Below are 15,656 nucleotides of genomic sequence, written 5' to 3'. Positions count from 1 at the left end.
TTGAAAACGAAAGTTATGCGTACGAAAACTAAAAGTTATGCAAATGAAAACGACCGCTACGAAATATACAATTTATACTGCAGGATCAAGATGGGTTTTTCTTATCCTGAATGGTGGGCTGACATACTCTGGCCAATAACGAATTATTTCAGAAAGGGTTGCTATACTCTTATCCTATCCATGGCGAATAACGATTCCCGAGACTTCCTAAACGTGAATTGTCAGAGGGGGCCCACTATTAGCGGCGACGTCGCCGCTAATACCTCTGACGCGGCGACTCGTAAACGTGCTTTTGTCAGTCCATGTTGCAGGTGTCGGGAAACCAACTATTTGCGGCGACGTCGCTGCTAATAATCTGATGGAGTTGACTGTTGACCTGGTGGTGTGTTCCTTCGTCTAATAGAAAGAAAACTACAATTCTCAATACAACCCATGTGAATAGCTGAATATCAATGATTGCAAATTTCTTATACGTTATTCCTCATTCGTCTCAGTCAACGTACGGGACCCAACTCTGTCTCTATCTTTATGGATATTGAGTTATTCACCAGAGTGTTATCAACATGCATCGCTCCTTCGGGTTTTTTTATTTTTTATTTTTTTTTTCTGTTAACCATGGATTTAATTGAACAAAACGTTTTTAAATATCTCATTTTATATTCTAAACCAAGTTTCCCGATTATTATTATTATTGAAAATTTTCATAGATTAAGCTACAACTATGTGATAGCAATTACTCGTACTTTTTGCGGTATGTACAAGTGACTCGTCAACCTAGTGGGTCCAAATTAACACTTCTCAAATATATACAATAAGGCAATAATTGGTGTGGATTTATTCATTTAAATACAACTACGTTATACTTGTAGTAATGTTTATACCATGATCAGCACTATTCAAAAGTCTGATAAGAAATCATTTAGTTGTAAAGAAAACTTTAACAATTGTTTTAGTTAGACATATGAGCACCCTCTAGTCCTATATGAGATTCGTCGTTTTAGTTGAAGGAAGCTCTATTAGCTCTGCCTAGACACGCTGTCTAGGTAAAGGTCGGTGATGATTATAGGTGAAAAGAGATGGTAAGATAGGTGAAGGATTACCCCTATCTGCTCTATCGGAAACGATTTTCTACCAAAGTCAGTGAGTATTCTCACCGGAGTGAAAGGAGATATGTGGTCACTTTCTTTTTCATTATTACTTTTAATTTTTTATTATTTGTGTTTTATTTCAATTGGGTATATGTATATTGTAATGTATTACGAGTATTCAGTATATTTCATAAAATTTTGTTTATTTTTTTTAAAGACGAATACTCATACGCACATCACTAACAAAATTCGAGCCCACGACATCTAGATTGGTAAACAAAAATCTATATAAGCTTAGTTTATGATAGTCATCCTCGATAGTTACATGATCTATTCAAACAAGGGTCGTTACTCGTTATCGAACGAAATCATGAAAGATGGAACTAAAGACACCAAACAAAGCTTTAGTTTCAACCTCACACTAGATATCATACATAATTTACATAATCAAGAATGTGGGTATCCCAATTATGATAACCGTACATAATTACATAATTATTATGAAGCACTGATCTTACCAACTGTATTTTTCTTAATACCCGGAATTGGGGTGTATTTTTTAGGAGCCTCCCCGTGAATGTGTATTTTGCGTTGTCTATTCTGAGACAACTTCTGTGATTCTACAACTGATATACATATTGAGAAGGCCTGTAGAGGAGACAGTGATGAATTGAAGTCGATAGAAAATATACCTTCCTTCAGTGTCGAGAGTCTGAAGCTTGGTTTCTTGTTCATAACTTCTCCCTGCCAATATTTTATGTATGATATGAGTATATTAATCGATAATGAAATATATACATAATTAAATACATTGTTATGGGTAGATAAAATTAAATGCTTTTGAAGAAGACGGTCATACCTGAAAGAAAAGCTCAAACGAGCAGAAACTCGTGTGAACTTTATTTGATCTTGATTCAGTAGACTGCAACGGCTTTGAAAGAGTATTTAACGTGCACCCAATATCCCATCCTTCACAATCACACCCCCCACCAGATCGCCATCGATCAATCAGGGGTGTCGGTTTTCCGTTACTTGGTACACCATGAGTACCACCAGGTAAAATAACCGTTGTACTAAAACTTTCTTGATTATTGTCACCATTTACCTTTCTTGGAAACTTCACGACGATGGCTTCCATTTCATCCTGTGGCTGGACATTTGAATTCATAGCATATAAAACAAATTCCCGAGTGTCACAATGAGAATTTGTAACCTTCATTTGAGCTGTTACATTAGGGACATAACCATTATCTTTGCTTTTGCTCCCCTGAGATAACCAACTGACATTCTTTTTCTTCACTTCGTGAACAGTGAAGAATGTATAAAGCAAGTTCTTGTTATCATCTTTCCCTAAAGGACTCAAACTTGTTACTGTAGCTGCAAGTATTTCCTTGTTATCTTCAACTGCAAATGTAAACAAAAGTCGGTCGTTCTTAACAGTTGTCTGGAAAAGAGCTTGTTTCCTTGATGATTGTGAAGGCACATCATCAACCTGCGTTTCCTTTTTAAAATCTAGTTTCACTTTTGCTTTTGTTCTAGAATCTTCATGGCCCGTGCCAACAAATTGATGTGTCTTTGACGGGAAGATTGGGTCTAATAACCTCCTTAGTGGACTTGAATGAGCCCGTTCAGTATCCATGGTCGAACTTTGAGGAGTCGAAGACTCTGGCTTCGAGCTAGTACTTAGGCTGAAGCTAAAACGACGAAGTGGGGATATACTTCTTGGTTTACTAACTGAATTATTGGTCGTTTTAAGATCTGGATTATCGGAAGAACCAGATCTTTTTCTTTCTGGGGTTTTATTTCTAGATGGGCTGCCTTGATTTCTAGAAAAGTCAAGTATCCTTCGTGCATTTTTCCTATTGGCAGCTTCGGTCTGAATTCTGCCTGGATTTAGATTGTTGTTACCGTTTTCCTGCTTTTCGGGGTAATGATCATAGCGGGTTCTACACAATGAATCTTGAACCTTTTCTAGTTCATTTTCAGTCTTGCCTCGATTCTTTATCATACCCTTCAAACATGATGATGGTGGTGTGTCCAAACTTTCCGTAACAAGTATGGACTTGGACTGGTTTCGAAGATCTTGAAAATATTGAAGTTGAATATTGTCGGCATTTCCTGTGAAATCTTCTTTAGGTGACGCCTCAAAATGAGATTGTAGAGTTATGCGATGACCTTTTTGACGAGCAGGGGAGCAGCTTCGATCTCTACTAGATCGAGGAGACGATCCATCAGTTGAAAACAATGAAGAAGAATTGCTGCTAGACGGTGACCATTTGTTACTTCTAACAAGGCCATTTTTATGATATTTATTTTGCCATTTCTCTAAACGGGCCCAGTCCATGACTCCAAAACTCAAAGCTCTATCTGGAATCGGTTTTCCACTTTCAAGATAACTTGGTAAATGCTTCATGTGTCTAACAAGCTCTTCAATCTCTGCAGCCTTTTGCTTTTGGCTACAGTTTGACGGTGATGATTCCATCTCGGGTACACCTTTTACAACTTTGGAACGAAATTTCTCCAATTCAAACTTGTTCCTTAATGTGGCCCGGTTTAGTGTTGGATCGGCCATTTTACGTCTTTCAGTTGTTTTTTGTCTCAACTTTCAAATGCAGACTGAGTAGAACTGAGCTACATTCTTGACGAGATTATCCTTTGTTAAAAGATTTAGTTGACTAAAGAGGTATCTCTTCTGAAAATAACACAATAAATTTGAAATCAGAAACTTTATTGACTAGAACCAATTCTAACTTTTGACAGAGTTTACATGCCAAGAAAAACCAGTTGATAAAGGTTTGAATGGACATTAAATTTACAGGTGGAAATTTTGACCTATTTACTTATGGATGGATTGAATTGATTATCGACATGACGATTCTAACAGGTCAAACGGTTAAGATAAAAGAAATAGCTAAACAGAAAAAAAGGGGTCAAATGGGCAGGACAATAAGAAGTCTCCTAAAGTGTATTTAATGCATAAAACCTCATAAATCATTTTTATTTACAAAATTAGATCATTGTTCAAATCATAAAAGAAACTGGAAAAAGCAAGTGTTTCGGTTGACCAGACCCATTCCAAAACTTAACCATTTGACTCAAAACTGTTTTGACCGATACCCAACCTGCCCATTTGCCAGCTTTAACTTCAATTCTGATGATACGGGATCAACCTAAGTCAACCAGTGTTTCTTAGGACTAACAATCTCTCGTACTCATACACGATAGAGTTCTTACCTTGGGAATTTAACAAAGACAACAAAGCATACTAGACAGAAAATGCACAAAAACAGGAAAAGCATCATCCTCCTCAACCATATAGCACTATAGTCAAACAAGAAAAACAAAACTATTTTTATTGCATAACAGCTAAGAACATATGGTTTATTTCCTATATATAGCAAAAATCTTCACACTTTATGTGTGCACAACAGCTATAAAAATAACTTTTGGCAAATTCCTAAAACAAAATTTCAAAGGAAACTAGCGATCTAGATTATACTAGATGGTCCCCATTATCCCCTTGGAGTACAAATCAATATTGCTTTGATATGCTAACCCACCCCCCCTCTTTCTCCCTTCCTTTTGTAAACTTCTTATAAAAATACAATTTCTGTATAACAAAATTTTATCCTAAAGCTAAAAACTCATCATAATCAGGCCAGTAATTTCTTTTAAAAGAAGCAAAAGTCATTAGCCACTACCTAGAATGTATTAAACCAACAGCGAAACAGTTCAAGTTAAGTGGGTTGGGCCGTTAAGGTCGACATTTTAATCCTAGACATCAGAAATGTGTACCAAACGGGTAGTCGGAGGTGGTTTACCTTGTTTAGGTTACCTAGGGAGAGCGAGTTATTGAAATCAGATGTATGTGACTTAATCGGGATATCACCGGGTCACCTTTTTTTTAACCCTACACTACCTTGGTGGTGGCCAGTGTTTAAATGTGAAGCATCAACTTAACATTAAACATACAAAAGAGCTTCAACAAACTGTATACATATGATATTCAAGATATTCTAAATGCCAAAAGCTACAGCTTAATGACAACCTGCACAAAGACAAGTACAAGAAAGGGACTGGAACTGAGAATCTGGTGGTCCTATAACCTAATTGATCATTTATATGAGTGTTGAGAAAAAGATAATAAAATTAATGTTATCACAAAACAAAAATAAATAAATAAAAACATAAATAAGATTCTCTAGTAGTATTGATAAAGAAGTTTTTTTGATATTGAACCTCTGATTGAGACAGGGGATACAAGGATCAAAAAGTAATTGAGTGAGAATCGATTGATAGGCTTTGAGCACATGCACAAGTTCAGTTCACCTTTTATGTTTTCCTTAAGTCATGATATAATAAAAAAGCTATTTAGTAGCATATACACAATAAAGTGACCCTGAATCTACAAGCATACACTATAAAGTTGACCAATATTCAACTTCAAAAGCAAGAAATACCCATAAACAAGGCTTTTGTTTTGTTTTTTTTTTTTGGGACATGAAAATTAAAAACTAAAAGGCTAACATGCATATTTTAAGTAATGCAAACCAACAAGGAGTTAGCCTAGTGGTATGGAAAACACTTAAATACAAAATACTAAAAGATGAAAGGGGCAAATATACTTGAATTGCTACACTAAACTAAAAGCTTATAAACTACTAAGCTCGTCAACTTGAGCTTTCATATAAATACTAATAAGTGAAAAATTAGCTACAAAATTCAATTACTCTAGTATGGGAATGCCAATTACCTAAAACGGATTAAATACTTAGAAATAGTACTAGAAATATAGAGTTTTAATATATAGAAATTGTGGGGTTGCCATGGCAAGGCCACCACATAGCTCCTCCACTTTAAGTAGTTTAGTTGAAAAGCTAATAAGCAGGTGAAAATGAGCTTATAACAAAACTTCAATAAACTTATAGAACCAAACAGCCTTAATTTATAATAACACATTAACAGGAAAGAAACAGTTGATGAAATAATTACATATTGAAGGATGGATAGAAGACTTACCAAGAATAAATGCAGTGCAGAGTATAAGTAAAAAAACATAAATAAATGGTGTTTCTTTCTTCTTCAAGAACAATGTGTCGGTGGGCGGTGGACAAAACACAAGGACAAAAAAAAACAACTTCACACTTATTCACACCAACTACTAAAAACTTAAAACTCCTTTTCCCAAGAAACAAAAACCCAAAAAACTAGAAAAGGACTAGACTTTTTGTTACTTCTTGTTCTTCTATTTTCCCCAAATCTCAAAGAAAGTTTTACAGAAAAAAGTGGTGTGTTGTTGGGTGTGTGAAAATAGTCTGTTTGTGTGTGAAATGTATATTATATGTATATGGAGTTATTATGGAGGGTGAAAGTGTTTTACATGTTTGGAAGTCCACTTGGGGTGTCAGTCAGAAAGAAAAGAGAGGAAAGGTGGGGTCGATTTTGATCGGATGGTTGAAAAAGGAGGAGATATTTGCGGGTGGTGGATTATCAGGAGATTAAGATGTGAATCATGTGGAACCCACTTGTTTATTTATATGGATTTAGATTTGTTAAAAATTAGATGCTTGAAAGATCATCCTTTTGTATAAGATCTTATGTTCAAACTTTGAGTTAAATTAGTTTTGTTTAGATATATTCAGGTTTAAGTCTGAAGTGACAGAGTTTATCCCTATTAATTGTCATAACTTCGGATGGATTAGTAGAGAGTTTTTCTTTCATCGGGTATTTGAAATAGACATTTCTACTTTGAAGAAGTTCTAACACGGACTCGGTTAAGACAACATATGCTAGACCTACCGCTGTCAAATCACGACACGAAGTTTTCAGCGAAATTCACCTTTCAGAAAAAATAATTGGATACTTATCCACTTTTGTCGGTTACAAGAGGGATACCCGTACAATGCAGTTGCAGGATGACAATGACGGGTGATGAAATGACTCGACTCAATTTAATAAAATATGATTTTTTTTTGTTCTGGCTGTAAATTTATGGTCCATGGCCGTAAATTTACGGCTTAAATTACAACTAGCCGTAAAATTTGCACCGTAATTTGATCTTGGATTTTTTTCGTCCCTATTTGAAAACAACTCAAAATTGCAAGGGCCGTAAATTTATGGCCCTGGCCCTGGGCCGTAAATTTACGGTCACATGTAAATCAATGGGCCGTAAATTTATGGTCACATGTAAATCAATGGGCCGTAAATTTATGGTCAGGGACCGTAAATTTATGGTCCGACCTGTACATTTCCATTTTAGCTAAAAATCCATATTTCACTTTCAATGCTTCAAATTCTTTAAACCAAAACACTAAAATGAGTAAAATCATATATTACAACATAATTGATAGATCCAAAACCTTAGCCATTGAAATATACATTAAAACGACCAAACGGGTCATTCGCCCGTAGTTAATAAAAGTGGCAAATGGGCGATTTAACCCTTTTTAGTTGCATACATAATTCAACAAAAATCATGACTTCCAAAACATAATAATATACTTGTTTTACCAAAAACAACAAGTATCAAGAGCCAAAATGTACCAAGGGATTGTCTACACCATTACCCAAGATGTCAACCTTCAAAAGCAATAATCAACAACCTTCTATCTTAGCTTTACTTGATCAACTCCTTCTCCTTGCTACTACCACTTCCTATAAAAGTTAAACAACTAAAATTTAAGCAATAAAGCTTAATGAATGCATATATGTATGGTCAAAATATCTATATAACTATATCACAATAAAATGCATGTAAGCACTTGTAACACCCCAATATTTTAAGGTAATAGAAAATTAACCCTTTTCATAGTTTTGACATTAAATTAATTTCTTAGTATTTTGTTTTGAGATAAGGGGTTAATTTAGTTGGAACTTTAATGGCTAGCGGGTATTATAGCCACAAAAGTATAAAATGGAACGTGGCATTAGAGGAGAATGCACAGCCATTTCAAACTTGATGATTCACAATTTCACTAACACTTATTCTTTCAATTTTCAATCCTTCCACTTTTTTTTTCTACTCTATCAAGATTTTCATGCAATTCAATCTCTCCTAAACCGAATTATCTAAATCTTTCTAACAATTAACAAAGTGAGGGTTTGTATTGAATTGGGGGTGGCCGAATTTAGCAACGAGAAAAGGGGAAAAAAATCTGGAAATTTAATTGTGATTGTTCTTGAGGTAAGAATTCCTCCATTTCTCAATTTCTAAATTTAGGGTTTTGGATATTGAAATTAGGGTTCTTAGTTGGAATTGGAAAATTGGTATTTTGGGGATTTTAATGATGAACCCTAATGAAATTTTAAAAAGGAGAAGCTTTGGATAAATGCAATTGAGTTTTTGTAATGAAACTCAAAGTAATAAACATTATGTCTTAGATGTTTGGTTAAATTGTAATATGAAGTTGATTATAGAAAATTGTTAAATTGTTTTGTAATTGCCAAACACCATGATAATAGAATGCATGATGAATTCAAGTAGATGTTTGTGAAGGAGTTGAGTTTATGGAACTCATAGATATATATATTGTATTATGTATAGGTGGTGAAGATCATCTAGTTGAGTCTTTAGCCATAGTGTCTAATAACCAAGTTTGAGGTGAGTGTATATGCATATAATCATGTTCTTGTTATTAGAGGTTATAGGTGGGTAAATTCCTATGACCCATTTGTTTGATTGTTTGTGAGAACTAGTAAGTGGGTAAATTTCTACTAGTCATATTGTATGTAAGAGCTAGTAGGTAGGTAAATTCCTACTAGTCAAATTGTCCATGACCATGTTAAAAATGAATGTGTGTTGCTTGTTATAAATGAAATGGCTAGCTTGCTAGGCTTTATGTGGTGCTTGATGCACACTGTTACGATAGCATGATTATGATTATATGTGTATGCATTCACTAAGCGTTGCTTACGTTTTAGTTGTTTAACTCTTTTATAGGAGTTGGTAGTAGCAAGGGCAAGGAAGTAATCGAGTGAAGGTCAAGTTGGAGGTTTTTAGCCATCTCTAAGGTTGGCAATTTGGGTAACTTGGGTAGATGATCCCTTTGGTACATGTTGGCTTTTGATACAATTCCTTTTGGTTAATTTAATTTTGGTAACACTCTGGAAATTTGGTGCTTGCGATGGATATGTAAGCTTTTGATAAAATTTGTGAATGACTTGACAAATTATCCAAGTTGGGTAATTGACCCACTTGTTGATCAATGTGGATTGTAAATCTTGTATAAATGGCAAAATCTTAATGTAATGATGTTTTTATATGTCTTGAATATTTTTGGTTTAGTCTTTGAAAGGTTTTGATGTGAAATGGTATTTTGGTTGAACCTAGTTTTGAGTCAAAGTGCAGGAAAAAATGAGGTTTTGATCAAAGCTTTTCTGCAGGTAGCCATACTGCGCCGTAGTGGGCTTTTGGTCAATGTAAGCCGTGGGTTTCCACTGCGCCGCAGTGGAGGTGTTTTGCCTCACTGCGCCGCAGTGGGGTCCTGTACAAAAAAAAAAATTGGATTTTGATTAAAAAGGTTTGGGTTCTTACAGCACTTGAGCCATTCAATTAACAACCAAAACAACAATATCAAATCATGATCATATTACTTCTACTTGGCCAAGGACATATGCTAGTAGGTATCTCATCATCTACTAGTCTTATACTCAATGTATGCTAGTAGGTATATCATCATCTACTAGTCTTGCACAAAACCAATGTATATGCTTGTAGGTATATCATCATTTACTAGTCTTACACAAATTTAATATACAAATGGAGTCATAGGAATTATTCATCTATGACCTCCATATTACAACTATGAAATTATAAATATGCACTCACCTTGATTATGGCTAGTTGATACTAGATGGCTACTAGACTCAACACAATGATCTTCACCACCTATACACAATTCAGCACATATTATATATAACTATGAGTTTCATGAACTCCTTTCTTTCACATTTTCTAACTAAATTCACCATAACCTCAATTACTATGGTGTTTGACTATACCATTTCATTCATCATAACTTTCATAATAATTTCATAACATTTTTCTAGCCAAACACCTAAAATGTGTAGTTTATCACTATGGGGTTTTAGCATAAAGGCTTTATTTTCATTAACCCCAAATTCTCCCCTTCTCTATATTTCCTTTAGGGTTCATCAAAATCCCCAAGTATGATGAAATCCCCAATTTCATTATTCAAGAACCCTAATTTCAACAATAAAACCCTAACTTATAATTCAATAGTTAAAGGGAATTCCTTACCTCAAAGAACAATCAAGCAATCTATAAAACCTTCAAATTTCTTCTTCCTTCTCCTTGAAATTTTCGGCCACCACAACCATAATATGAACCCTCAATTGCTTATTTATTATTTGAATTAACTAATTGAATTTAGAAGAATTATTTTATGTCTTACTCCTTGATTAATCAAAAGAGGTTAGAAGAATTAAAAGAAAGATGGAGAAGTTTTTAGAGAATAATGAGGATAAGGGTTTGTCAACTAAAGTGGTTGGGTTATCCCTCCTGTTGGCCACATTTTCTTTTAAAATAAAAGGGTATTATACCCGCTAGCTATTAAAGTTCCAACTAAATTAACCCCTTATCTCAAAACAAAATAACAGGAAATTAATTTAATGTTAAAACTATAAAAAGGGTAAATTTTCTATTACCTTAAAAATAGTGGGGTGTTACAGGTGACGATTGTATCAACGGTGTGGTTATTAATGTAAAGGTAGTTGACGTAAAATGATATTGTAGTTAATGAAAATGGGCAGTTGTGAAATATGAGATATGTGTGAAGATATACGATTTCAAGTAAGGGTGTTTTAGTCATACCAAAAGCTTAAAGTCTAATAAGAAAAAAAAAAGGGGTTTTGCTTTATTAGGTATTATAAAAAAGTGTAAAATAAAAGTAACTTTTACTAAAATAATTTTTCTAAAAAGATATATATCTTTATAAAAAATAATCTAATAATTTTTCTTAACAACCTGATTATATATGACATGTATAATCCATTAAACGTTTTTTATATATAATTTTATCAAGTGACATTAACAACTATTATGATTAAGTTGTTATGAGGATTATTAAATTAATTTTTTAAAACATATATCAATTTTTTTTAAGGAAATAACTTACACACTATTAATTTATAAAAAAACTCTTTATATTTTTATCATTGAGAAATATAATTAGCATCTTTAGAAATTTGGTGAATATAGATATGGTAAAATGAATGATAAATTTGATGGAGAGAAAACAAATAATTCATACAATACATTAAACATCTAAGGGAAAATACTAAATGTTGTTAGCAGTATCTCACATTCATCTTCTTCAATTTTTGGAACCTGATTAAATACTCAGCCCCTGATTTTCACCTTTGCTGTATCTAATTAAATACAGTAAACAGTATGCAATCTTTCCCCAACATCTAATATACTAGGTTATTTATAGATGACTGAAGATCTTCTTAAGTTGCAATGAGATTGGTGACTTATTGGTAAGGTCTTTGACCTTGATCGTTCGAGTTTGAGTTAAAATGTGTAATTAACAGGGCAATGATGATATACATATAATATCTGTTGATCGTCTGAGTTAAAATTGGGTGAAGTTTGCGATTTAACCGTATCTTGGCGGGGTAATCAATTTGTTATTGATTGCAGCCATGGCGGTTTTTTCCACTTTACACTAATTCTTCTTTTACAGATCTGAGCCCTTATTTCTTCTTATTATTGTTACAAGTAAAATGATTTTTAAACTTTGATTATCTGTTTTGTATTATTTGATTGAAATAGTTTTTTGAATGTCACCATTGCTGCATGCCAGCATTTACTAGCATAACTTTTGATTATGCATATCTTTTCACAATTTTTATTTTATTTTTGAATAAAGCATGTCAACTGTTTAGGTAGTGTTTTGTGGTTATGGAGGTTGTATGTATTAACAATAGACTCTGACCCGTTTAGACTGGATCATTGTATGTTTGACCCGTTTCGAGTGGGTAAATGAATGAGGTTTTTGTCTAAGTTAGGTCTTTGACTCAGAGGTGCACGGCCCAACCGAGGAAAACCCGTAACCATTTCCGATTCCTTTTTCCGGACCATCTCCAAGATGTAAAATTTAGGAGGTTTGTTTTGACCATCTCCAAGATGTATATTAGGTCACCTTGGCGGCGGTGGTTCATGCTTGGGCTGTTAAGAAATGAATTATAACCCAAGTCAGTGTAGTTTAGTAAATGGTTTGAAAAAGCCACAACTGAGGCATTGATGATGATCTTCTTCTTGTATTAGTTAATCATATAAAGATAAGATTAGTCGTATCTTGATGTGGTACTTTATGCGGTCTTGTGTAGAAATCATTTGGATTTTACAACCTTAATTGATTTTTATGATGAATGAAGCTATGCCGGTTAACCGGTTTATCCTCTTTATTTAGATTCTATTTCTGATCTGAGTCTCATCACATTTATTATGAAACAGGCTCAATATAAACTTAGTTAGACATTCAAGTATTAATTGCAGATTACAGACGCTTAATATGTGATGTAATTACTTGTTTATCACCTTGAGTCTGCCGCTGGGGCAAATAGAAATGGTTTGGTATTTTGATTAATTTTGTGTGTGGTTCATATTTGTTGGCAAGGAAAATACGGGTGGTTGATAGAGAATCAAAGTAGATTTTTCAATAAATATGAAAATTCTATTCTTCAAATAGAAACCCATTTTTAACAGCTTGAGTCCCATTGAATTTTTGCTCTGTGTTATTGGTACTCTTGGGCTGAGTGGCGCAGAGACAAGTTTGTGTACGGGTCAGACGGAGTGGCTCCGTTCAGTTTTGACCAAGGTCTTGACCAAGTAAGTTTCACCTTGGTGGGTTTGGGTATGCGACTCTGCTCTTGTATTGATTGCTAGGTCCATGTGAATTTGTTTGTCTCATGTTTTTCATTTGTGTGTCAAGTATTTAAGTATGAGGTTGGCTTTCTTGATGGACAGTTTCTTTAATTCGCTGAGCTCAAAAGTAACATAGCTTTGGTTACCTAGTAGTGTGTGTGTGTATTATTTGCTTATGCCGGGATAGCTCATTGCTGGTGTTTTATTGCTTATATAGTAGTTGACAAGTCATAGGTTTTATTGATTTAATTGTTTAGAAAGTTGGTCTTCAAAAATCAAGCTTGATTGTAAATAACAGTTTGGAACAATACCATCGTTGACTTTGTATCGTATAATAAAGCGTAACACTAGGCTACATATATATTAAGTACCATGGTGTGGGTTCTATTCTGACATTGGGCTTTCCAGAGTTACATGGCGAAGCTTTTATTGTTAAAGGATGTTATATATTGTATCATAGTGTGACGTTAGAGTACAATTAGCTTACATGGGATGTGAATTACGTCTACACTGTCTTGTGCCCCTGAATATTAATTTGACAAGCAATTGTTTTCTTGCAGAGGTTGTAAACATATAAATTTTCCCCGGGTGGATTTCAACCCATTTCTTTTCCTACATTTGACATGTTAAATACATGGAACAATATGGGCATATTTGCTAAGACGCTTTGAGGGTCTTTTATGACCTTAAAGCCCCAAGCTTTTAAAAACAAGTCTTTTTTAAACATATAGATTTGTTTCAAATGACATCTTGAAGAAAACTCTGCCCCAAAAAGCTTCTAAAAGCTTTTAAAAGTCTTTAAAATGAAAGCTTGTCAGAGAGTTTTAAAATTAAACTCCGCATCTAGCCCCAACCTCCAGCTCTAAGGTATATGTATGGGATGTTTTATGATAGTAGTATAGAGCAGACTTTGTTTACTTGCTGTATAAGTTGCAGGTATAGTAATGCCCTTGAACTTCTAGCTGAGATGTTTATGTGGTAAGTATTTTTGTCAATGTACCTTGTTTTTGGCTGGTTTTGGGAAACCATTTCAGTATCTATTTTTTTTTTTTTTTGATTGTTTATGAAGATCTTAAGTCTTAACACGCAGTACTCTTTATCTGATGGGAACTAGGGTCCTTTTAGTACAACTGTCTTAATTTGTCATTATACATGTGTAGGTGTGACTTATGCAGGTGACGAAAGGTGGGACTCGTATCTGTTATCTGTTGAAATAGAATGGGACAGCATTTTGAAGGGAGAGGAGTATAAACGGTTGAGGTACAAGGACTGCAGTTTCTTTTGACATGAAATTTAGGGTGGTTTATTATCTGTAAGTTTTTGTATTTAAATGTACCAAAAAATTCATCTTTGCCACTTCTATTGGAATGTACCTAATGATGTAGAGGGCTTAAGAAGGAACTGGTATGTTGTAATGTTATATGGACGGCCATAGTATTTGACAAAGCTTGAATTTCACGTTTTAATGAAATTAGTTCAGTTAAAAAATGAAGTGGTTGCAAGGGGGCGGGGATTTGTAAGCTAATTTGAACTGGAGATGGTGTGAGATTTTACAAGAGATTTTTTATTTCGTATCTCCAAGGTTCTTCCTATATATATTTGGCAGGTGAGTCTTTGCTACGAGAATAAAATGACAACCCTGAGTAGCGAAAAGCCAATAACAGGGTGGTGTTCCCGGTTATAATTCACCGATTGAAATTTAAGAGATGTAAAGCTTATGTGTTTTGTTTAGATAAAGCTGGTTTTCGAAAGTGTCTTTCTAATAGTTGCTGCTTATCTCATGTGTGATGGAAACATCAACTCTGGAAGAGTTCTTTTCGTACATTTGTCTTGCTTTATACATATGCACGTTGCTAATAGATCAATGCAGGTGAGTAAAAGCAGAATGTGGAATGGTGCACTCGTTTAAGGGAAAAGTGTACAAAGGGTAAGGGTCGTGGTATAAGGGCCACATTTAAAGTTTTATCATGGATGCACTGTATTTTGTAACTGGCAGAGCATACACCCTCAATGATAGATTATCCTTTTCTGTTTTTGATTGTATTTGTGCATGGTTCATATATGTTGGCAAGGAAATTAAGGGTTGATCTATTCTTTGAATTGAAACTCTTTTTTAGCAACTTGAGTCCCTTGGAAATTTTGTTCTGCGTTATGTGGTACTGAGTTGTGCAACGACCAACGATCGTGTATGGATCAGATGGAGTGGCTCTATTCAGTTTCGACCCTGGTCTGAGGTAAGTTGGTTTCAGCTTGGTTGGTTTAAGTATGCTAGTATGATGTATTGATTTCTAGGCTCATAAGAATTTTGCTCTTTTGGGTCTGAGCTTTTAAGTTTATATATATATTTTTTTGAAAGGTGAATTTCGCTGAAAACTTCGTGTCGCGATTCGGCAGCGAGAGGTCTAGCATACGTTGTCTTAACCGGATCCGCGCTAAAGCGCTCTCTCGAAGTAGAAATGCATATTTTAAATACCCGATGGGGGAAAACCCCTTACTAATCCGCCTGGAGGCACGACGATTAATAGGATTAAACCCTGCCCCTTCAGACTTAACATGTGTAAACTCAAGCCAAATCCTCATAAAGGAACTTCTTTATGTCCTCCCCAGGCTTGAATTCAAGACCTCATGAATGGAGAATGATCTTTCAACTATTGATCCATTGAGCTAATTCTCAAAGG

The 15,656-nt window shown here is 34.5% G+C and overlaps 1 protein-coding gene and 1 long non-coding RNA gene across 3 annotated transcripts; one reads left to right on the top strand and one right to left on the bottom strand.

Moving 5' to 3' along the window:
* Positions 1-1,373: 1,373 nt before the first annotated feature.
* Positions 1,374-6,378, bottom strand: LOC122593292. Its single transcript, XM_043765683.1, has 3 exons — positions 6,108-6,378; positions 1,948-3,780; positions 1,374-1,832 (listed from the first exon to the last, which is right to left on the bottom strand). The coding sequence occupies exons 2-3, from the start codon at positions 3,658-3,660 to the stop codon at positions 1,587-1,589; spliced, it is 1,959 nt and encodes a 652-aa protein (XP_043621618.1). The 5' UTR covers positions 3,661-3,780; positions 6,108-6,378; the 3' UTR covers positions 1,374-1,586.
* Positions 6,379-11,377: 4,999 nt separating this feature from the next.
* Positions 11,378-15,376, top strand: LOC122593600. Of its 2 annotated transcripts, none has more exons than XR_006322846.1 (3): positions 11,378-11,588; positions 14,139-15,212; positions 15,335-15,376. It is a non-coding gene; the product is annotated as an uncharacterized LOC122593600 (long non-coding RNA). The 2 variants fall into 2 exon arrangements; XR_006322845.1 differs by lacking the exon at positions 11,378-11,588 and adding an exon at positions 12,953-13,956.
* Positions 15,377-15,656: the final 280 nt, after the last annotated feature.

Source organism: Erigeron canadensis, chromosome 3 (assembly GCF_010389155.1).
Source record: "Erigeron canadensis isolate Cc75 chromosome 3, C_canadensis_v1, whole genome shotgun sequence".
Lineage (NCBI taxonomy): Eukaryota > Viridiplantae > Streptophyta > Magnoliopsida > Asterales > Asteraceae > Erigeron > Erigeron canadensis.
This window is presented reverse-complemented; position numbering and strand designations above follow the sequence as displayed.

What these genes read in the sequence shown, in the direction of transcription:
- LOC122593292 (XM_043765683.1), bottom strand. Translation starts at nt 3,660, where the DNA reads ATGGCCGATCCAACACTAAACCGGGCCACATTAAGGAACAAGTTTGAA. An exon ending in CGTTTGAGCTTTTCTTTCAG is followed by an intron (nt 1,833 to 1,947) that starts GTATGACCGTCT and finishes AAATATTGGCAG; the next exon opens with GGAGAAGTTATGAACAAGAA.